The following is a 22,166-nucleotide window of genomic DNA, read 5'->3' as shown; positions in this document are numbered from 1 at the left end:
TGCAGTGGTAGCACTCTGAAGTTCATGCAGTTGAACCTCAAGGAGTTCAACAAAGGTGAGGACCTGCACCTGAGACAGGATGATCCACGCGGCAGTGTATGCGGGACAACAAACTCTGGCAGCTTTGCAGAACGTGACCTGCTGGGCAAGAAGTTGGATGCGAGTCAGCAGCACACCCTCACTGCTACAAAAGATAACCACATCCTGGGCTGTATGAGCAAGAGTAGAGGCAGCAGGTTGAGGGAAGTGATTCTTCTCCTTTGTCAAACAGCCCCCAGTCTTAAGGTAACTACCCACTGCTTACCCAAGTAAAAATATTTTTCACAACTTTCAGCTATGCACAGCAGCAACATAACAAAGCGCAAGCAAGTAACTTCCTATTTTCCACTTAGAATTAACACTGAGATTCTATCTAACTACATAGTTCTCAACTATGGAGTTCTGAGTTCAACTCTCAGGACTCCATCACAAGGAAATCTAAAGAACTGTGCTAGCCTGATGACAAACACATTAAAACTGAACTGAACTGCAAACACCTCCACTGAAAATAAACAGCAAGTACTACTGAAGTGCATGCTAAATAGACTGAGAAACCCAATATGGCAGATAAAGAAAATTCCTTTATTTGTAGATTTATATAAGCATAATATGAAGTTAGTAATCCTACTACAGTTGCTTAAGTTAGTATCTAGGAATATCTGTAACGAAGAGCAAATAACTTAATCTAAACTCATATCTTCCTCTTCATCTTTCTTGTCCTTAGAGTCGCCTTCCTTTTGGTCTGACTTGACACTGTTCTGCATTGCTTTGGCAAACGCTTCTACATCTAAAAGTTAAACATCGTGTTAGTTATTTAACTTTGCATTTTTAGAGGTAGCATTCATTCTCCGCAGGAGGTTAAGCTTCCTTAGTTGAAAAACAAACTGTTTGTTTAGAAAGACTCTTCTACTTACTTACTTACAAAAATTCTTCTCTTCTAGAGAAGACAGTTTTAACAGGCATTCAGATACGGTGCACATTTGGGTACCTCTGCCACCACCAGCATTTTATGGAGTTTAACACTGTGTACAGGCAGCCTAAGAGGTTTACTTAGATAGATAATGGAAGGGATTCTAAAAGCTCATCAGGGAAAACTGATACCCTCCCTTCCCTCAGAGTGCTTAAGGCCCCAATTGTGCACTTATTTCAAATGAATCATTAAAGATTCTCACAACGAAAGCATTCCTAAACAAGGTGACTATGACATTTCCAGAATCTTTTGTATCTCTTGCTTTCAAGAAAACAGTCACAAAGCTACTCAGCACATCTCTTTGCAGAACCCTGAATTCTCTAATGTCAGTCTGACAGCACTAGCTGCATCTGCTGAAGAAAACCTGAGCCACATACATACATACGTTTTCGTTTTAAGAAAGCACAAGAGTAAACTTCGGAAAGTAAGTTACTCAGCATCTACATGCAACATTTATGTACAATGCAAAAGGGATACTTAATCATGCTCTCAACAACATAAATACTTACCACCTTTATTTGCTGCATCTACCGCCTCTGCTGGTAAGCCAAACTGACTCATTAGAGGGCCAAGCTGTCCAGAAGCTAAGGCAGCACTGAACATGCTCAATGCCTGTGGATTAAAGTCAACAGCATCAAACAAAGTTCGCATTGTTTTTTTTTCCAACACTACATGGCTGCCATGTAATATTATAATGATGACAGCATTCTCTCTCTGTACATTTCCATAACCTATTACAGTATGTTGACTGTATGACCTATCTGGGAGCAGCCTCCCACCTTTAAAAAAAAATACTGCACTGTGGTCAGGCTCTGAACTGCCTCTTGTCACCACAGGCCCTGTGAGTATTTTGCAATCATCAGGAACAATACTTGCTTTTAACCAACTCGAGATACCATAAAGCCAGGGACACTGCTGCAAAAAGCACAAATTGATATGCCCTGCTAGAACATAGACTTAGCAGCACCCCAAACCACAGTGACATAACTTCCAGCTAATTTAGAGCATGGACAACTTACTTAAGCTTTTATCTACCTGCAGAATACTCTATCAAATATCCAATGAAAAATATCCTTCATTTCTGAAGTCTTGTCTGCACAAAAGAGGTTGTCATAGTTTAACCTAAAGACATCCTTCTTAGCCAATGAAATTTTGTATGACAAATTTCAGTATGCATAGTTTGAGATGGCCTACAATAAACCAAAATTAACCTGATAAAAGTATGCCTAACCATACTTTGAATTACATACTAGTGTTTTAAAAGAAAAAAAAGGATGTAAACACCAGCACCTCTTTCCCTTCCAATCATTTGTGCAGTCACCTGAAACTATTTTTAAGACAGTGTAGAAGTCATTTTAAAAAAGAAAATAATGAATTTGCTACAACATCTGCTGTAATTTGCCAGAGATGGCCTTTATAGTACAGAGAAAGGTAAAGCCCAATTCCAAAAGAGAAGGTAAAATATTCTAATCTGCCGTTGGGCAACCACAGGAAGGAAGGAAAAAGTGAATAGTGACTTTCATTAAGTCACATCCTTCCCCGCTTCCACGTCTACAGAATAGCTTCCTGCTCTGAACTGTGGCAAAAACCTGAAAAAGCAGGGCAACACAAGTCACCCCACGTAGGGAAGGAGGAAAGGAGAGCTGCACTTCAGTGACAGCTAGGCATCTACCTGCTGAAACTGAGGAGATGTCAGAGTATTCTGAATTTCTTCTGCTGTCTGTGGCAGAGATTCCCCTGAAGGAAGATAAGGCATTAACCGCTCTTGAACTTCAGCATTGGCCAGAATGGGAGCCATTATCTCAGGAGTCAGAACAGTAGCCAAGTCAACTAGGAAGAAAAATGGTTGATTGTTAGACTATGTACAAAAAAAACACATTTTGCCACGCTAACCAAATGATTTTGTCAGTGGAGTACTGAAGTGTATTGAGCAAATTGCTGGCATCCTTGCTCACTCTCAGTTTTGGAACAAGATTAAGATTCTTGAAGCAGTCAAAAAGAATGGCACTCAAATGAAAAAAAGAACAAAAAAATTTAAGAGACCTTTCAAACCAATTTGGAACAGGATAGGACAGTAAAACAGCTCCAAAGGACTCCTGGATCCAACAGCTGTCTGGTCAGAATACTGTTACCTTGCTGTCCTCCTGCTCCAGATGGCACATTCATAGTAGCTAAAATGTTCTGAAGGTCACTCAATTGAATGGGCTGGGTTGGGCTTGTGGCTGAGCTGGTTCCATTACCCGAACTCGGTACAGGACTCGGACTGGTCACAGATGCAGCCGCAGGAACAGATGGGGCAGGAGTTACACGCGTAGAAGAGGTTGTGGAAGATGGTGTCACAGCAGCTGACTGGCTGCGAGAGCTGGAAGGTAATTAGTATAACTAATTACCTGCAAAAAGAGTTTTGCCCTCTCCACTCTCCCCCCGAGAAACCTTCTTTTCAAGCCCTTGCAAAAAAAAAAGAGCTACCACTCTCATTCTAGAGAGCATTAAGCAATCTTAATTCCCATTATACTCTCTGTTTAATAGGTCACAATTCCTCCCACATGAGTGGCAATTTTACATTACAAAAATATTACAAATTCAGATCACATAGGTATCCTACCTTGATGATGAACTGCTGGTTGGTGGTCCCCCACTTCCAAGCAAACTAGCCAGCCCAGGACCCGTCAGTGCACCCAGCCCACCTTCCATAAAGATAAAAAAAAACCAGATTTAGAAACAACTTTTTTTTTTTTTTGCACCTCTCTGGGTCCAGAGAGGTCATTCTTGTACCTGAAAGGTTTTATTGGCTAAAATAAAGGAGGAGGGGGTGAAAGAACCTAGACCAACCCCTCCCCCCCTTTCTGTAAACAAACAGCTCTCATTTTCTGATCTTGCATGCCTATTAGAAAACTGTCTTAAAGATAGTTGCACATTTTAGAAATTACTCAAATTTCTAGCTTTTCACAAGGATGAAATGAGTTTGGTTTGTGCCATATATACATAATCATTATCAGAGAACCCATACCGTCTTCTCTACTAGTTTCCAAAAAAATTCAAATTTTCTCTAAACTTTAAAGAGGCCCTCAGCAGAAAGACTGTAGAGACAACTTTTGAGTCTTCCCCCATACAGACAGACTTCTTGTAACTTCATATCTAATACAGAGATGCAGCAGCAGAAACAACCGAGTCCTTAAACACTTTACAAGCAGGGCAAAATAAAGACAATTCCATGCACGAGTGAAGTGCTCCCAGCAGAACAGTGATCAGGAAAAAACAACAGAAAACCAGTGCGTGGCCTTTCAGCCAACTGTCATATGCGAAAGAAATTAGAATCACAGCCTCCTTCATTCATACTGCTATTCACAGCTACCAAGAACTTGCAGCAGCATCAAGAACATCAGCTAAAAAGAGCTAGGGAATGGTTTGGCTTCTAAATCCATCAGTTACCAGTGACCAGGATTCCTGAGCCACATTGGCTAAATGCTCCATTTACTACATGCTTCCCATTCAAGGGTTTCTTATGCCACATCTAATTAGATACACTTTCCTATACAAGAATCTGCATTCATCATCTACCTTTTGGGAACAGTCTGCAAACACAGAGGACAGAATCACAGTGCTCCAGTAGCAAACACATCATTGACTGAAACTGCAGAAATATGGAGAGGTCAGAGCAAGCAGTAAGCCATCTATCAGGGACCTGTTCACTAATCACATTGCTTCCACAGCAGCAGAAACAGCAGAGTAAAGCTAACCAGGCTGTAGCACATGCTAATCTACTATGTCCTTGCTAGGAAAAGTTTACCCAGGAGCTGCAGTAAAGGCAGAGTCCCGAGAGAGATGCAAACAAGATGTAAAAGAATATATAACTAGGGAGAAAGATCCATCCAGTTTCATCAAAAACACTGTTTGCAGACTCAAGTAGATGATTTTTTTTGCATTACAGTAGTTAGCTTTGTGTCAAGCTGTCTTACAATTAGATACAAAGGCAAAGAAAGAATAGCTGCTGACAACAAGTACTGATAGTAAGAGAAAATAAGTTTCAGGAGTCCTGTGAAGCTTCAAGAAGGAAGCAAGGAAAGGAAGCCTTTTCCAAACACATCCTAAGAAGTCAGTATCTTCCAACATCAGATCTGCGTTTGAAGCTTACAACGACACTAAGGCTAGATCCAAAAAAAAGGACTTTGGAGCTTAGGCACCAAACCTTTATCACTGTCACCTGCTAAGTATTCCTTTGCCTACTTCAACGACGGGGTCTGATTTCTCAATAAATGGTCTATTAGGCTTTTGAGCATGGGCAGTGTTAAGAGCAGACTGCAACAGGGACCCCAGCCTATCTCCCACTCCCTTCAGAAAAACAGCTCAGTGATTGAAGCTCTTCCCAGCAATGCCCAGAAGAGAAAGCCCTAAGCCCTTCCGAGCTATAAACTGCAGCAGTAGGTACACTCCAGCCTTCCTCTTGAAGCCATTCTACTTTGCACACAAATATTCACTGTATCAGAGACTACATGAGCAAGGCTCTGTAGCTTGATAACTGAGGTATCCAAATGGGACAAATCTCAGTTGTTTAATCCCTGCTTCAGTGAATATTTAGGAGGAAGAAAAGAGGGGGAAAAGTGAAAGATTCAGTGAAGCAAGGAGCAGAACCTACATTCCTTGCACACTGAGCCCTAACAGGAGGGCTGCATTCTGTTTCCCTTCCTTTCCTGCATCCTTTTTTTTTCCTCTATAGCTCATCTTTGAGGTAGGGCCTTGCTTTCTCATGTCAAGGAAGTGCTATTCAAATCAATAGCACTACTTGAAAATATTCATTGTCAGGTAAGATTTAACCTGGCAGGAGAAAATACCATTTTGGCATAAAGATATTAAAGCATTTTACCAAGTCCTCCTAAGCCCGTGGGTCCGATCAGCTGCATGAGCTGGTTATGGCTCATGTTTCCAAGAAGGCTTTGCAAGCCACCCTCACCTAAAAACAAAAACATTCTGAAACACAACATATTCACATATTTTTTTCACAGCACTCCGGCTCAAACAGCAGGAGATTAATTGGCATCACATTCTGTATGGAAAAAACAGTTTCAAGTGTTTACTGATTCATGATGCTCATAAAAGACAAATGCAACTTGGCTTCACAAAGAGGTAAGACTCCAGAGAATCTGTTAGCAAAAAAGAGATTTCTTCTGACAGTCTTACCTTTAACCTGCACCTATTACAACAGCACATTTTATTCTGCTAAAAGCATGTTTACACTTGTATTAACATCATTCCCAACTCACCCTCCAAAGTCCTAAGGAATTTCTTCATAGGAAACCACAGGATCTTATTTTCTAAAAAAGCTTCTCACATTTAAGAGCAAAGAATGGACTGTACCTCCTAACGCTGAGAGCTCATGGCCTCCACTCGCATTACCACCCAAAGCACCAGGCATTGGTGGATTGTTGAGATACTCGTTCACTTTACGGCAGTGTTCTTCATCTTTATCTGTCTTAGGCTCCTGTAAGAAAGTTGCTTTTATACCTTCAAGACAAACTGGAAGTTTATTTTTGTTTCAAGACCTATGTTATTTATTTCTCACAAACCTGCATCCAGAAGAAGAGTCGTTTTGATCCTGCTTTGAATTTCAGCACGTACACACGACCAGTAGTACACTGAGGTACCCTCTTGAATTCGCAGTCATCAGGAAAAATAATCAAATCCTGGAAAATACAGCAGTAGGAAAAAATGTTTTAGGAAATAATTCTTACTCCTCTTGGTCTCCCACAAAAGCCTCCGCCATCCTCCTCAAGCCCTCTTTCTTGCTATTCCTCAGAGAAGAGACGATTTAAACATGCCTGTCTGTCAAGTCAGTGACATTCTCACCTTAATTTGTCTTAGAAAAGCTCTTTCAGCATGCGGACAAAACAGAAACAAGACAACATTGTGACTTAAATACCTTGAAATAAAAAGCTGTACTTACATCTTCAACATTGCCTGAAGTCCTGTCTTTCCAGCAAAAGTGAATGAGGGAATCATCAGTTTGCTGGATGTAAACGAGGCCTTTTCTTTTGTCTGGGGTTACAGTGCTGCCTTTCAGGGACATCTTTCCTGCCCGAAATTCCACCAGGTATTTGCTGGAAGAGCCACGGGAGCCTGGCACCAGGCTTGGAAACAATGCACCTGAAGACATCCTGGAATAGAGAAAGATCAGCAAATATGATGGAAAACTTCCCATATTCTCTCAAGACTTTACAAAACAAATTTTGCAAAAGGAACCTGTTCCACTGGCTCCAGGAGACAGCAAGGCACTCCAAAAACTAAAACAGAACCCTAGAAAGCAGAATGAAGAAAGGCGCCTCCATATAACTCCATTAATGACAAGGAGCACTTCTGCTAACACACCTGAAAATGCAATCACCTTCTCCCCGAAACGTCTTCCTCTGGTATCATGGTTCACAGGATCAGTGAGATCTTAACTGCATAAAAATCTGCTGTAATCCTGATTTTCTGACTCCTGCTTCAGCAACTAGTGCCAAAACTCATCTCCGTGGTCAACCTCTTTGCTACCGAGCACTGTATGTCCCCACGGCCTCACACACGGCAATTTCCGAGCAGCCCAAAGATTATGTTTCCCAAATAATTTGTTTGCCAAGTTAGCGCGTGCAGACGTCACTATCTTAAAACAGCTCATGGTATCAGCCCAAACAACTTCGCAGTTGCTTTTAGGACGCTTCTAACCAGCAGTTCGGGATTCTCATCAGCGGCCCCAGTGACGCCCGGCGGGGACGGGGCGCCGCCAAACTCCCCCTGCGGCTCCGCACGCCCCAAGGGGCCGGGGCCGCTCCAGAGGGCCGCGGGAACACGCCGCCGCCGCCGCCGCCTCGGGAGGGCCCCCCGCCGCCGCCCAGCCCCCAGCGCTTAGTCACGGCGGCCGGGCCGGGCCGGGCCCGTGACTGCCCCCAGGGCCGCGCCGCGCAGGTCCCCAAGGAGGCGGCGGGCGGGCGGGCGGGGGGCTGGGGAGCCCGGCACGGCCATGCCCCCCCCTCACCCCGCGCCGGTACCTGCCGCCGCCGCCGCGCCCGCAGGCCCCGCTCCGCTCTTCCTGCTCCGCGCGCCGGAACCCCGCCCGCCGCGGCACCGCCCACGCCCGCCGCGCCCCAGCGGGTTGGCCGTCGCCGCCGTCAATCAAACGCGGGCGGCCCGGCGTGCACCGCGCCCGTACCGCCCCCCGCCATTGTGCTGTGTCATAACGGCCGCGGGGCGGAGCGCGGAGTAAGATGGCGGCGCGCCCGCCCCGCCCCGCCGCTGAGCAAGCAAAGGCCGCAGGCGCGGTGTCTTCTCCAAAATGACCTTTATTCAGATTTACAGTTTTACACGTATGTCCACAAACCTGTACAGACGTCTCTAAAAAGCCCAACGGTTGTTAATAGAGATGGGTATTGACAGTTATTAAATATTATAAAAATAAATCCATTTCACCAGAGCATTTTTGTTGCCAGCAGGCTCATGCAAGGTGGGCAAGGCAGACGCGGGGCGAGGAGCAGGGAAACTGCAATCCAGTAAGGCAAGAAGCTTCATAGAAGTAGAAATCAGAGTGGACTGGAATTCTGGATATAAGCATTTTTAATCTTTTCATGCTATAAAAACATACCAAAAGTCAAACCAGGTGTTAGAAATAATGAGCTTTACATAATTTAAGTATTGCTTTATCATACAGGTGACCTAGGTCATGGGTGTTTTCAATGAGCACAAGCCACAGAGTACAGCCAAATGCCTGCGGCGCTCAGCAGGAGGTCTAGCGGGAGGGACTGGACGCTCGGGGGAAGCGCAGCCCTTGGCCTCCCCGCCGAGGAGGGACCGAGGGGCCGCTGCGCTCCGCCGTTAGACACTGGCCGCTTCGTCACCCACAACGCCCTACAACAGCGGAGCTGAAGTCTTTTACAGCAGTTCAACTTTAGAAGAGATTTAGGAGATTTTTTTAACTTCAGAAAAATAAAGTCTCACTGTTTTATTTCAAAGAACTGAGAATTGATTTTTAATTATTAGAATGAGATAAATACTGCTAATTAGTTGTTTTTCTTACTACTTTAGAGTATACACTTCCTGTCATCATTAATCTAGGTACTAGTAATTATATAAATGCTTGATGTTTGAAAAAGCTGTTCTCAATCTGCAATATGACATTGGCCTCAAAGACAAACAAGAAGCTATACAGTGACTATAAAGTAAGTTTTTCACTGCCACTATTTTTTTTTTTTTTACAGTAAAACTCCACTTATTCCCCTTCTCCAGTTAACACTTGGCTTCTTTTAGCACATAGTATTGTGCGGCTCCTGCTGCAGTAAGAATGTTCCCACCAAGACTCCCAGGCCCTTTCTTTTGCCTTGCACATTTCAGAAATGAGTTCCACCAACTACGTGCCCTTTGCCATGACAGCTCTCAGTGTACATTGGTATCATCCCACATTTCTTATATCCAATGTACTGCACAGCAACACACTGTTAAAGAATTGAGTCCACTTACATGCAGAAAGAGCGAAATCTGGGAAGGACGGGGGTGTCCAAAGCTCTAATTTAAATCATATTTGTCTATAAGCATCAAGAGGAACACAAAATGTAAGTGATCTGACACTGGCTCAGCAATAAAGCCAGAGTAATCTCCAACCGTTTCCTTGCCCTACAAAACAGTTGCCCTAGTATGAAGGTCACACTTTACAAAAACCTCTCTCTCACCATCTAGAGGTCTAAAGGGTGTTAAGGATTTATAATAATTTCTTTCTAGATGATATTTCTACACAGCTATATTAACATATACTAACACAGTTATTTTATATACAGTCAGTGTTTAATCAAGTTATAAAAGTGACATTCTTTTAAAAGGTGCAAAGTTATCAATGTTTTGACAAGTAAACTACTGAGGTGAGATCTGCATTTAAAATAAAACTTTTCCACTTTCAGAGTAATCAAAATTTTGTAGTATGCATCTCATGGCCAGCCAAACACATACTTTTCATCAGTGATGGAAAAATATTTTGTAAATATTTTCAATGAAGAATAATAAACTATATAGAGAATAGGCTTGCAACCAAGACAGAATTTTTACCAAAAAAACCCAATACACTAATGGAAGGGGAGAAGGGGATAAAGAAAAAAATGGTCTTATTTTAGAGGTCTTCCCTTTTTTAATACATGAAAAGGCTATAATGCAGTTTGGATTAAACATGCTGCTATGATCTTTTCATGTTTTTGCATAAAAGAGGTTAGGTCTTCCGAATTTAAATCTTGACTTAGATTTAATTTAGAGAGAGTTGCTAACCTGTACATTATTTCTTATAGAGTATAGAGTATTTCTTTAGCAAATACTATCATTTTTCCATTCTGGCAATTTCAATTTACACATAATGCTTTAAAAACAGTAGTATAACACTGGACATGCTATTTAGTTCAAAAAAGTTTTAAACTTTGATATTTTAAACCAGCTTAATATATGCATTCTTTCAAGCCTCACCTACATAAATGGTTCCCTACTATGCTTACAGTGAGTTTAGAAAGGGGGATACAGTATCTGTAAAAGCCATCACATTTTTACAGAAAAGCTAAAAGTATTTTTATGCTGTTCCATGAGGATCAGCAATCTCTCTTAAAAGCCAAGCGTCTACTGGGAACAAATATTAATTTGTTTGCCCCACATTTCCAAGTCTAGGTTTTATGCTCATTGCAGTCTTTCAGACAAAGTCCAATTTCTGGCAATAGAAAAAGGTTGCCATGAGCACATTTCAGATTATGCCCTTATTTATTGCATTGAATTTTTACAGTTTCTCTTGTTTATTTTTCCAATGAAGAAGGCAACTAAATCCCAACAAAGTTAAAGTTAATCTGATCTTTAAATGCATGATTTCCTACAAAAACGCTTCACCAAGGTGATGTTTTTCTTTTATTTTTTAATCCTTTGTCTGGGAGAAGCAATTCTAGAGCTAGTCTTTGGATGAAACCACAAGTGTTTGGGCATCACTTAGATCAATTCTTCCACTAATTCAAGCTGCTGGTGCTTAACACCAGCAATGTCTGAATTACTGTAAACTTAGCTGCACTGCAGCCACTCTGCAGTTTCCCTGGTTATTAAATTAAAAGATTTCATTAAAAAACCCAAGCAACATTAAAATTAAAATTGTCTGACTTAAATTTTCCAAGCCTCTTTCCCCCTCTCAGAAGTGTATCATTTTGAAGGAAAATGAATGCATCAATAATTGATCTGTAGTTAAGAGTTCCAGTATTATATGGCTTCGATATTTCAACAAGGAACAAAAAAAAAATCCACTTGTATGACTGCACGTGCTCACAAAATTTGAAAACTTGTAATAGGTATTAACTATGCCACAGCTTTAAATTGGTTCTGCTTTTTCACGACACAGACAACAGACATAACTTAATAAAGACATGCAAACAAAAACATCCCCAAAATATGAATGTGGGTGGATATGTCTACCAAGTGCTTCCAAATGAAAGTTTAGTCTACAAGTATACACAGTGCCAAAGCTGCCAAAAGTAGTGCTGGAGATCTAAGGCTCCAAGTGGTAGCAAGCAATATTTTACATTATAACTACCTCAACATTCCTACAATTATTTCTGAAGCTTCCTATATTTTAAGAACAGCATTTTACTTCAGAAAAAGCAGTCTTTTTTTTTTTAATGCACCCTTCCCTTCCCCTGTTTTGTATAATTTTATCACAGGTACACAGTTTAATACTCACAGTGTCCAAAGATTGTGAAGACTCTGTAACAGACAACTACAGTTTGAGAAGCTAACATTTTGTGTTTTGTTCCTGCTAGTCTTTGAAGTATTGAACCGGCTTGAGAGAGAGAGAGAGAAAGAGGTAGGGAGGGAGGGAGGGGCCAGAAGCTCCAATCCCCACGTAGTGCTACATACCATCTAAAAATTTCACATACATATCTTCATGGGGAATAGCAACAGTACTAACTGTAATCATGTTTGTATCGTACTAACTTTTCATCTCTATTCCAAGTTCCCCAAAACTCAGATTCTTCGCTGCTGTACTAAGTAACAAGGATATTATCTCTATTTATTTTATTAAAGTTACATAGTTTAAGGTTGTTACAAGCTCTACCAGATATGGCATATCTTTCTGGCAAAGAAACTAGGAAAAGAAAAGAACAACCAAAGATCATTTTAAAAATTAGTGAAAATTTGATGATTTTCAGCTTTTTGGAAATAATGCAACAGTATTTAAATATCTGGCAATCCAAAGTTAGCGATAATTAAATCCTCGATTGTTGAGTGATAGAATTTTTGTTAAAATTTACTTAGAAAAGCTGGCTTCTGCTATTAACAAAACCAGAGTAACTGGCTTAGAATGCAATCTAGTAACTAGATGTCCAGATGAGATGAGCTATTGGTTCAGTAATTTCAGTATATGTCTGGACAGTCTGAGAAATTTCTATCGAAATAGCCACCTGAGTACAGCCAATCTGGAGTCCCAGTGTATGGGTTACTGCCTTGATGAAACCATCTGCAGAAGAAAAACAAAGAAAATTGTTAAGAGTGAACAGTTATTAAAAAGGGGAAAAAAGCACTTTGCTCTTTCACAAGACATTCTAAAGAGACATTGATTTCTCTCAGAAAAAAAAAAGTCTACTATCTCCAAAGGTATTTAGAACATTAAGAGTACAGCATTAAACTTCCAATGTAATGGTAACCATCCTTGATTTTGTATTTTTTAAAGTAAAGTCAAGAAGAGATATGAAATAGATATTTAAATTGCTGTCCCATTCTAAATATAAAGAATATATTGGTACTTTTGATCATGTATGATAATTTTCTGTAAAAAAGATGCCAAATCAGTTCCAGGATCCTTTTTGCAAGTCTGCCCAAACCAGAAAAAGTTTTGTTCTATGGAGCTGTACTTTGCATAGAATGGCAACAAATTCTCACTTTTTGACTATATTGACTGAAATCAATTTTATGTTCTCTAGAAGAGATTTTGAAAACCATTAACTAAGAAGAGTTTGTAGCTGTTCCCTCCAGCTTTTGTGAATAAAATGCTTTCTCTTCTGAATTTCATGAGATCATAGGAACATCCAAAAATTCTTGCCTCCGAAGGAGACACCTGCAGAAACTGGCCTGTGTGTACAACATTAGACTGCATAGCATTGGCATCTGTGCAAACAATCGGTTGCAGAAGCAGGAGCCAAATCACACTTTTCAATCATAGCCTGCGTCATGGAGTAAAGTCACTTAAATATGCAATCAAAAATCAATTTCTGAAGTAACCAAGCCAAAAAGTCATGACAGTTTGAAATTAAAGAGCCCCGGAAGGCTACAACATGCTACTCAACAGCCAAAAATAGTGCAGGAAGTATTTAAAGGGGAGATGATACTTAACATTTAATGCATTAACATAAAAAGATGACCTCTGTGTGTGTGGGGGAGGGGGAGAAGGGGGGGAATCCAGCATTGCCATAGTTAATTATGGCAGGTTTCAGCATTTATTGTTAAGATAATTTCTCCAAGACAAAATTATCAGCAATTTACTTAATTTATTTAAACATTGACCCAGCAAATGCTGTGACACTACAAATTATGCTGTCCTACAGGAAGTCAAGCACACATTGTCTTGAACAGAAACATTTCAGATAGTAAAAACAAACCACTCTAAGCATTAAATGCATACCCAGCTTCTTCCCCCTCCCGCCCCTTACCGTGTCTGCCACTCCACTTCATCTTTTGCACGCTCCTTGCGAGCAGCTCTTTGTTTCTCTTCTAGTCTCTCTTTTTCCTTGCTAGCCAGATCTAACAAAACATTTCAATAAGAATTGGTTATTTAGCAAAATAAAAACAAAAAAAAGCAGAAAACAGGGAAAAGATTGCAGAGAAAGAGAGTATGATTCACTTAAATAAGAGAAAGCATTTGACAATCTCAGTCAAAAAACTAAAACCATCACTTCAGAAGGGTTGCTACTACAAATGCTTAGTAGAATCAAAGTTTTGGTGTTTTATTTCTCAGAAACACTACATCCAGGCAGTGGGAAAGAACACAGACTGAACATAACAAAATTGAACATTTTTTCACTATTTCACCATGTGCTTTTCCTGAAAAACTCCAGAGCAACAGAGCACATCTCTTCTCCACAGGTTTTCTCAAGACAAATTCTAGAGTAACAAAGCACATCTGTCAATTTTATCCAGCTTACTAAACATGCAATTGCACCATAATGCAGCATAGTAGTTTTTGGACTCTTTATCTTGGACACACTGGCTCTCCCAGACTTTCAGAAAGAAACAGACTTTATATATTGTTGAAAAGTATGTTCATTAGAACAGTGTAAAAAAAAAAAAATCAGGCAACATTAGGAATTAGAAACAGAACACCGTGTTGCTATATGAAACCACTTCCTTTCAATCATCCCTCTCAAACCTAGTATTTCCCCCAGCAAACACATACCCATGTTTCCATCTTCCATGTTTCTGATATCTGGACGCAGCCGACAATCAGTAGGAGCTAATATTGCTTCCATACCCTTTTCTAGCTCATTGAGACTCACAGCAAAACTTGTGAAATTGTACATCTTAAAAAGAAAATTAAAAATAACATACAAGTTATTTTGGCAAAGCGGCATTAGGTTTCCTACACCAAATTGATATACCAAAACTTCTAAGAGTAATCACAGAGTCAAAAACGCTCCTCTGAGCTACCCCAAAAGTAGACTTTGGCTCATACAAAAATGCTTTTCTTCTTTTTGTTGGGGGGGCGGGAGGGGAAGGGAAGGGAAGAAAATCACACCTTTAATTTTTTAAGCAGTCAGAGGACCATGATAGATTTTCTCCATGTCTGATATTTAATATCATGCCTTTATAAAAGAAAAATCTCAAACTAGGAGACAAGTATTTTTTCCTCAAGAAAGCTGTATTCTTTGATTTTAGAAGACAATACTCTGGACTTATTCAGGACCATTTGGTGCAAAAAATCTTATTACTATTATGAGTTGAAACAAAGACACTGGACTCTACACTGAAGCAGCTGCAGTCTGAGCATACGTTTTTTCTGTCAACTTTGACGTAGGAGTAATACGTTCTGACTAGGGACTACGCAGACAGCTTGCCATATTATAATTTTGCTCCTGCAGGAAAAATTGCCAGAGCTATCAATAAGCAGACATATCAACAGGATTTCCTTTAAACATTACTCATGTCCTCTTGCAAAAGTCACTTGTGATAGGAACATTCATCTTGATTGGAATAGTTACCTGTGATGAGTTTGGTGGCCTACAATTTATTCTCCAAAGCAATTTACTGCCTGGTATGAACTGCACTGTGTCTTGAACCTCTGGCATATCATCAGCCTCATCATTTTCAGATTTAATAACATCTTCACTCTGAAACAGAGACAACATTTGGCAGGGGAAAAGGGAAATCATCTAGAGTTTTACAGAATGACTGTTGAATCTGTTAAAATTCAAGGTTTAAAACACTCTCCAGTATTTCTGCCTTACCCCTTATGTTTGCTTTTCCTCACTCCATATACTGTTCATTTTCATTTTAATGTCTTGTTCCTACTATCACTGAATAGTCTCTCACCATCTATGTACAACTTCTTTCTGTTTTAAAAAATAAAGTAGTAAATTCACGTCTTTCAGGAATCTTCTCTCTAGCTTCCCTTCTGCCCTATCCCATAGCTTAGTTTTGTCTACATAACTATTACTTCTTTGGGTTGGAATGAGTTAAAACTAATTTAAACTAATTCCCACAATGGCAAAGGAAAGAAAATGAATAGGGTCATGTCTGCTTTTGGTTAACACTTCATCATGTGCAAAAAAATTTTGATGCTTGATTAGAAGACAGACATGCTCACACCTTTCTTCCAATCTTTGTTCTCCTGTGATCCAAATTCTAATAACTATTATCACTGCCAGTTTTCTCACTATGAAGGCTTTGTACTTAAGTTTATGAATAGTGTATTTCTCTAAGTTCCTTTGTTCTCAGAATCAGTGATGCGCTGTTATTATATTCATAAAATTAAGAGAGATATTCTTCAAGAGGCTGCTCTCGGTAGACCAAGCCACAGCTGCCCTATTCCAGACTCTGTTCAGTTGTACATAATAAAAGGACAACAAAAGAGTTCATTTACAGCTCATCTGAGAGCGCAGTGATCTCTTATCCTCTCAAGCACAGAAAAGTCTTGCCTTTTTATCCCCACATCCCGGTTCAGACATCTTCTAAGAAGCTTTGAGGACCTTTAGGCCTGCTATTGGAAAAGACAACGATGTCCTTGTAACTTAGATTTTTACAGTCTGCTCAGCTACTGATGTCTGAATAAAAATTTCACTATGGCTTCCAACAACCGTGTGAATCTTTGCAGAACCCTCTGACATTAAAACAGCGTGACATTTAACCACTGGTCTTATTTCTACTTACTTTTATTATTCTTTTCTTGGAGTGGGCTGTCACCTCACATTCCTACTGTTCTCAGTGCCTCCAGGGTGGTAGAATAACTACTTAGTTTAGGAACAGAAGTATTTAAGAACACCTGACCAATTCTAGCTATTTCAACCTAATAAAAGCCACCTTTCTGCACGAGGACTCGCACCCCAACGAAGGTTATACAGATTCACACATGCACTGCCTAAGCTGCACTAAAGATTCAACAACTGCTCTTAAAAGGAAGAAGTATTTCCCAGCATTCTGGCCAGCATTCCCAAACTCAGTACTATAAAGACAGACAGTTGGATGAACATCAGCAGTAGCAGCAGTTTCACAAAGCTGGACTATAGTTTGAGTTTTTTGTGGGAACAAATAGGATGAAATGTTTAACTTTAGCACTTTGCTATTTTATTTTTATTCCACTGCTTGTTCCACTGATCTCAATCACTTTTGTGATGGCTTTATCTATTTTGAGAAGAAAATACAATCTGGTTTTGAAACACTTGGGGGAAAGAGAGAGACAGCACAGAACACAAACACAGCAGAAAATAACATCATCTTCATAAAATGAAGAGGCAGGCAGGCAGATCACATACAAGCTAAGTACTCTGTCTATGTAGGAGCAGGCCAGACAATACAAGCTGCAGCACTAGATGCTTTTTGATCTTGACTACACAGGCCACAGATCATCTGACAGCTTCCCCAGTCTACCTGAAAATCTGTTTCCTCATATACTTAGTTCCTGCCATCAGCCTGATCTATAGAAAAGCTTGACTGTCTCTGGACATGAAAGGCTAAATTTTAGCTGTTCAGAGGATTCACTGTAAGAAACTACTTAAAGCCACAACAACCAGAAGGGAAGTTTCAGACAACGACCTCCCAGAGTGACAATGACTGAGTTTTCTTCTCTCCTACCATTTTATATTTTTCCTCCTCTTTTCTTTCTGCCCAATGACATAGCTTATTTATTTTATTCAAGAATACCCTATTGAACAGACACAGTTTTACATGCTAGAAAATGGTTCCATACAGTTAAGATTCTAATTTAAATTCATTTGGTTTGAGTATTCATTTTTTAAAAAGACCCTTTCAGACTACTTTCCATGTTAACATCTGGTTTATTGTTAGATACTTCCCCATCTAAATATAAATTCAACAGGAAGGATGGAAAGAAAGAATTGATTTTCATAAGCTGAACAGAATTGTACTATTTTTAAAACTTTTTTTAAAAAAAAAAGAAAGTCAAAATAAAAATCTGCAACGTGACAGAATCCAGAGCCAAAAAACAAGGCCTGTTGTTGCTCTTGACTCTTCTCATGTAAATGTTTCCCACACCCACCCCACGTTTGAGCCTCCTGAACTGAAGCTACCCATTATTAACTTTAAACTATCAGTTTCATTTTGAACAAGCAGCTAGGGCCTTCTGTTAATATCAGGAAATCCAGCAGTCCTCTGTTGAATCTTCCAACATTTTGTATTTTCCCATAAAGCATCAGACTCCTGCAGGAACTTAACTGAACAAGACACTCTGCTTAGGTGAAGAAAACTGAAAACTGCACAAGTTTCCAGACCTTCTTATTGTCAAGCCTCTCTACATGAAAGATTCTGAAAGGTCACGTCAACAAAACACATAACTACTACACAAACAAAAAAAAGCATATAGTTACATTCTTTCTTTAGAACCCCCAAATCCTGATATTTTCATGTCTGGAGTTGGCAACAGAACCACTTTCCTTATTCAAGGACTGGAAAACATTGACTTGGGAGTTGATATTTGATGACTTCTTGAACAAATCCATTAGCAAATGCTATTTCTGTGAGCTCTCTAAATACCAGCAGCTCTCACTAATGTTAACACAAGTTCAAAGTGCACTGCCATCTCATGGCTTTAACATTGCACGCCACCAAATACAGGCCGCTTTAACTCCTCATTCACCAGTACCTGCCCGTTTTTGTAAAGATGATATTGTTACAAGGAGATATTTTCCTTTCATTTCTCCCTATCTAAAGAATTCTGACATCTTACCGGCTTCGGTTTCTTCTGCTCACCACCTCTCTTTTCATTCTTTTTGTAAGCTTCATATGTGGTGGGATCAGTGCACCATAAGCATTCTGTCCACTTGCCATAGATCACACATAGCTTCCTTTTGCTGTAGAGTAAGCAAAGGAGAGACTTAGCTTTTGCTCCTTCACTTCTATAAAGTCTTCTAAATTAAGTCATACAAATTCTGATCCTTAGTAAATACACAACTTCCTACTTGGTTGAATTTTATTTTTGCTCAGACTTCTTAGAAGCTGGAAAATTCAACTAACAGCAGGAAAGGGGTTCAGCTTCTTCCAGTCTTGCTAGTATTCAGTCCCGCATAACATATCTTCATGAGTTAGTCATATGCTTTTTTTGGGGGGGATCAATTAAAACATGAGTGTGGACGCAGAGAAGTCAATAATTTTAAGACAAAGACCCAGAATCACACGACAGGTCTTGCCTTCATTAAAATTTTGTAATTATTGTAGTCTGTGTTTTAAGCTAAAGATTAGAACTGTGAATATATTAGAGAAAATAAATCAGTTGCAACTACTCTGCATTCTCCCTGGATGCCTTTATTTCAAACCACTGGACTTTAGACTTCTCCTAATACAACTTGAAAAGTCAGTATTAAACCACTAGAATCGAGGGATTAATACTAACATAGAGAACAGAAATGGTTTCAATCTACATTGCTGTGAGCTTTGCATCTAGATTGGTTGTGGTCACCATTTCAGCATTAAAGAAATGCTATAGGGCTCAGAAACAGAGAAGCAAAGAGGCTGTTATCACTCACTTTTTGTCCTGGATGTATCCCTCTACTTTGTGAAGCTCTTTCCCGAACAGTCCACATGGTTTAAAATTTAGGACACATTTATCTCCAGTACTATAAAAGAAACAGGAATACTTTTCAAAAACAAAGAGTATGAATCTCTTAAACAACTTCCTGTGTATCTGACAAAGCAAGCCTTTATATACACTAGTAAGTTTGTTTTCTTTATCCACACTTTAGTTTCTTTCATATACCTGGTTAACTCAAGGGAGGCAGAGGTCTAGTTATTTTTCTTTAACTATAGTTTACTATCTGACCAGAGCATTAAAAGGCAAATAAATTTCAAAATTACACAAAACTAAAAAACACTAGTAAGAAAACATGCAGATGTAAGATATTATAAGCTTGTGAAAACCATCTGAAAATATTAATAGACTTCTGAATTTCATTTGTATCTAAAATTTACTGAAGACATTAGGAATAAAATGAATGCAGTCCTGCAGACTGCCTAATCCACACCATTAATACAGCATATTTCAAATTAATACCTATTCACAACTAATTTTACACAAAACACACAGAACTTTTATGAATGGCCTACATAGGAAAACCAAGCTAAGTGTATTCAAACGTTCTCTTTAGATTTCCCTTCTCAGAAATTCTAAGATTTTACAAACATACACCAGTATTGTATATCAGCATCTTCCTTACATCAACTTGTACACACATGTAGATACCTCACTTGAAGAGATTATCTGGCCAAGTTTGCCAGGCACGTAGCATACAGAGACCATCCTGGGTCTTTTATGGGAACGTAACAGAAAGAATAGTATATCTGACATTTTAAGAAGTATCAAAACAGCAGCCCTGTTGGATTAAAGCTCCTATTTATTGGCCAAAAAACATGGGCAGAAGTAGCATATTTTTTCACAGAATTCTCTCCCTCATCATTGCAGGATGTCATTTTCTCCTTTAGTTTATATAATGTAAAAGCCTAAATATGGGTAGTTAGCAGAGCAACTGACATGCTCTAAATTCAAGTTATTCTATTTTGCTGTCATTTTTGTGTGTTCTATCCTTAATTTAAAAAATCCTCTTTTATGAAAACTACAGAGTGCCAAATCACAAGGAACATGATGGAGGTCCATTACAAGCCTCCAGCAATTATTGCCATTTAATTACTCTAAATGAAGTTTCAGTTCGCAGTCAGTAGGGCAGAATTTGAATAGGTACTCACAAAAACCTTTTTATCCCATACACCATCTAGCCTATTGGATTTTCATTAATATCATTATAATACTAATCCCAGTCCAATGAATAGTATACATTTGTCAGAAGGAAAAGAACCAAAGATTTTGGACCTAAAAAAAAAAAGTGCCCTGTATCGGACAAAAATCGAGATTATCTGCTTTGTAACAAACGTGAAAACAACCATGCAGCAGTCCCCACAGTCAACCCTCAGTTTCATGATTGGTGTTACCTGTGATTTACAATTTCTACCATTCCATATTGTTCTAACCACAGTTTACCAATAATTACATTATGTACACAACAGGTTGGATTTGTCCATGTATAAGCTTCATTATGTCTGTAAAGAAAAATAGAAAAATAAATTAATTTCTGGAACTTGAGATAGAACGTAAATCTATTTTCAGTTCTATTAGTGGCAGGGCAAAATATTTAGCATTTCTGTGAACAGCAGGCAGTTAGCTTCAAAATAAGAAGCAGACTTTTCTTTATAAACTAATAGTATGTCATATCTAAATATTAGAGCCAATTAATTAATCAACATCACCTGTATTTTTCTTGCTTCTTGAAGAGTTGAAATATTAAGTTTTAGCATTGCTATGTTTTTGACTACAAATTCCAGGCCAACAATCGCACAGGAATTCATCTTTTTCATTTACACCTCTGAGGTTGTACGTGATATAACATAATGCTCACATGAGAAGTGGACTGACAAAATAATGCGTGAAGTCTTCTCTGTAACTCCTGCAGCAGCTTTGCAAACTTCTTCCCACAAAACCTTTATTATAAACCTCTACCATAATCCACAGAGTACCTTTTTATGGTAAGAAAGTAGTTCAGCCTTCATGACTGAAAATGACTATTTTTAGTGAGACTTGCAGAAGGGAGGTTAGTCACTATGAAGGTTTGAAATGAAGACACTCCTCAAGAGTTGGTCAGATTAACCCACTTAAACAATTCTTAATACAAACACTGGGTGGTAAAAGCTTTTGAACCCAGAGAGAATGGTATGAGTCAGCAAACTTGACAAGGGCACTGAGCTTCTAACACCAAGACCCTTTCTCCCAGGCAAGCTGCGGAAGGGATTAGAAAGAAAACATACAGAGGGGAAAAAATTAAAAAGGCAGCTATTTCCCACAAATATGCCAGAAGTCCATCAGTATATGAAGCCTGTTCCAGTGTCACTGAATGCAGTAGGATTTTTGTTTTATTTAAATAAACCTTCTGTCCCAAGGCCTTTACTTCAACACAATCCAACTAAGGTTGTGTTTTGTTTTGTTCAAGATTTTGTTTTTAATTAACATGACATAATAACACTATATTCAGGCTTCATAAATATGACATTTAAAAATCTAATTTATTACTCAACTCGATCCTTTCCCCCAGATTTACTGACAAGAACTAAAGGAAAAGTCCTAAAATTGAAGGAGTCTCCACTTTGCTTTTTTTAACTTGTTTTGTAAAAAGCTTTAGAAAGATGAGTTAACAGTCCTACACCCTTAAAAGAAACTATTCTGTAAGTGATCAAAACATTAAGTAACTGGATTCCTATCATCAATGGCTTGACAGAGTCAAAAGTCCTCTATTTTCACTCATTTTCAATACTGATGAAAGAAATGCTAATGCTACCTAGTAAACAAGTCAAGATACCTAAGGAAAGTTTGCAAACCCCACTTTAATACCAAAAATATAGAAAACAAGCAGTGACCTTTTTG

The 22,166-nt window shown here is 39.2% G+C and overlaps 2 protein-coding genes across 7 annotated transcripts in view; both read right to left on the bottom strand.

Annotated features, from left to right (window-relative positions):
- Nucleotides 1–600: 600 nt before the first annotated feature.
- Nucleotides 601–8,113, bottom strand: ADRM1 (ADRM1 26S proteasome ubiquitin receptor). 4 transcript variants are annotated; one of them, XM_062589389.1, is made up of 10 exons: nucleotides 8,032–8,113; nucleotides 6,951–7,161; nucleotides 6,574–6,690; nucleotides 6,365–6,488; nucleotides 5,874–5,960; nucleotides 3,615–3,696; nucleotides 3,142–3,371; nucleotides 2,682–2,839; nucleotides 1,519–1,621; nucleotides 601–826 (listed from the first exon to the last, which is right to left on the bottom strand). In XM_062589389.1, the coding sequence occupies exons 2-10, from the start codon at nucleotides 7,158–7,160 to the stop codon at nucleotides 720–722; spliced, it is 1,218 nt and encodes a 405-aa protein (XP_062445373.1). In that variant the 5' UTR covers nucleotide 7,161; nucleotides 8,032–8,113; the 3' UTR covers nucleotides 601–719. The 4 variants fall into 4 exon arrangements, with proteins under 4 accessions (XP_062445373.1, XP_062445375.1, XP_062445372.1 ...); XM_062589391.1 differs by lacking the exon at nucleotides 8,032–8,113 and adding an exon at nucleotides 7,373–7,855 and having other exon boundaries at nucleotides 3,250–3,371; XM_062589388.1 differs by lacking the exon at nucleotides 8,032–8,113 and adding an exon at nucleotides 7,373–7,854.
- A 191-nt stretch (nucleotides 8,114–8,304) lies between these two features.
- The window catches only part of OSBPL2 (oxysterol binding protein like 2), a 37,475-nt gene continuing 23,613 nt past the window's right edge, over nucleotides 8,305–22,166 (bottom strand). For all 3 annotated transcript variants that reach the window (XM_062589255.1, XM_062589256.1, XM_062589257.1), the window contains exons 9-15: nucleotides 20,684–20,791; nucleotides 19,228–19,317; nucleotides 18,432–18,555; nucleotides 15,232–15,360; nucleotides 14,430–14,553; nucleotides 13,687–13,777; nucleotides 8,305–12,497 (exon numbers count right to left, since the gene is read on the bottom strand). In XM_062589255.1, coding sequence (XP_062445239.1) covers nucleotides 12,395–12,497; nucleotides 13,687–13,777; nucleotides 14,430–14,553; nucleotides 15,232–15,360; nucleotides 18,432–18,555; nucleotides 19,228–19,317; nucleotides 20,684–20,791 — 769 coding nt within the window. In that variant the 3' untranslated portion in view covers nucleotides 8,305–12,394. The remainder of the gene's footprint in view (nucleotides 12,498–13,686; nucleotides 13,778–14,429; nucleotides 14,554–15,231; nucleotides 15,361–18,431; nucleotides 18,556–19,227; nucleotides 19,318–20,683; nucleotides 20,792–22,166) is intronic.

This window comes from Rhea pennata, chromosome 16, assembly GCF_028389875.1.
Source record: "Rhea pennata isolate bPtePen1 chromosome 16, bPtePen1.pri, whole genome shotgun sequence".
In the NCBI taxonomy this organism is placed as follows: domain Eukaryota; kingdom Metazoa; phylum Chordata; class Aves; order Rheiformes; family Rheidae; genus Rhea; species Rhea pennata.
The sequence above is the reverse complement of the archived record's forward strand: the minus strand, read 5'-3'. Positions and strand labels throughout refer to the sequence as shown.

Coding starts and splice junctions, on each gene's coding strand:
- ADRM1 (XM_062589389.1), bottom strand. CDS start 7,160: ATGTCTTCAGGTGCATTGTTTCCAAGCCTGGTGCCAGGCTCCCGTGGC. Junction 5,961..6,364: donor TGAGCTCTCAGCGTTAGGAG/GTACAGTCCATT, acceptor TTTTGTTTTTAG/GTGAGGGTGGCTTGCAAAGC. Junction 827..1,518: donor AGATGCAGCAAATAAAGGTG/GTAAGTATTTAT, acceptor TTTAACTTTTAG/ATGTAGAAGCGTTTGCCAAA.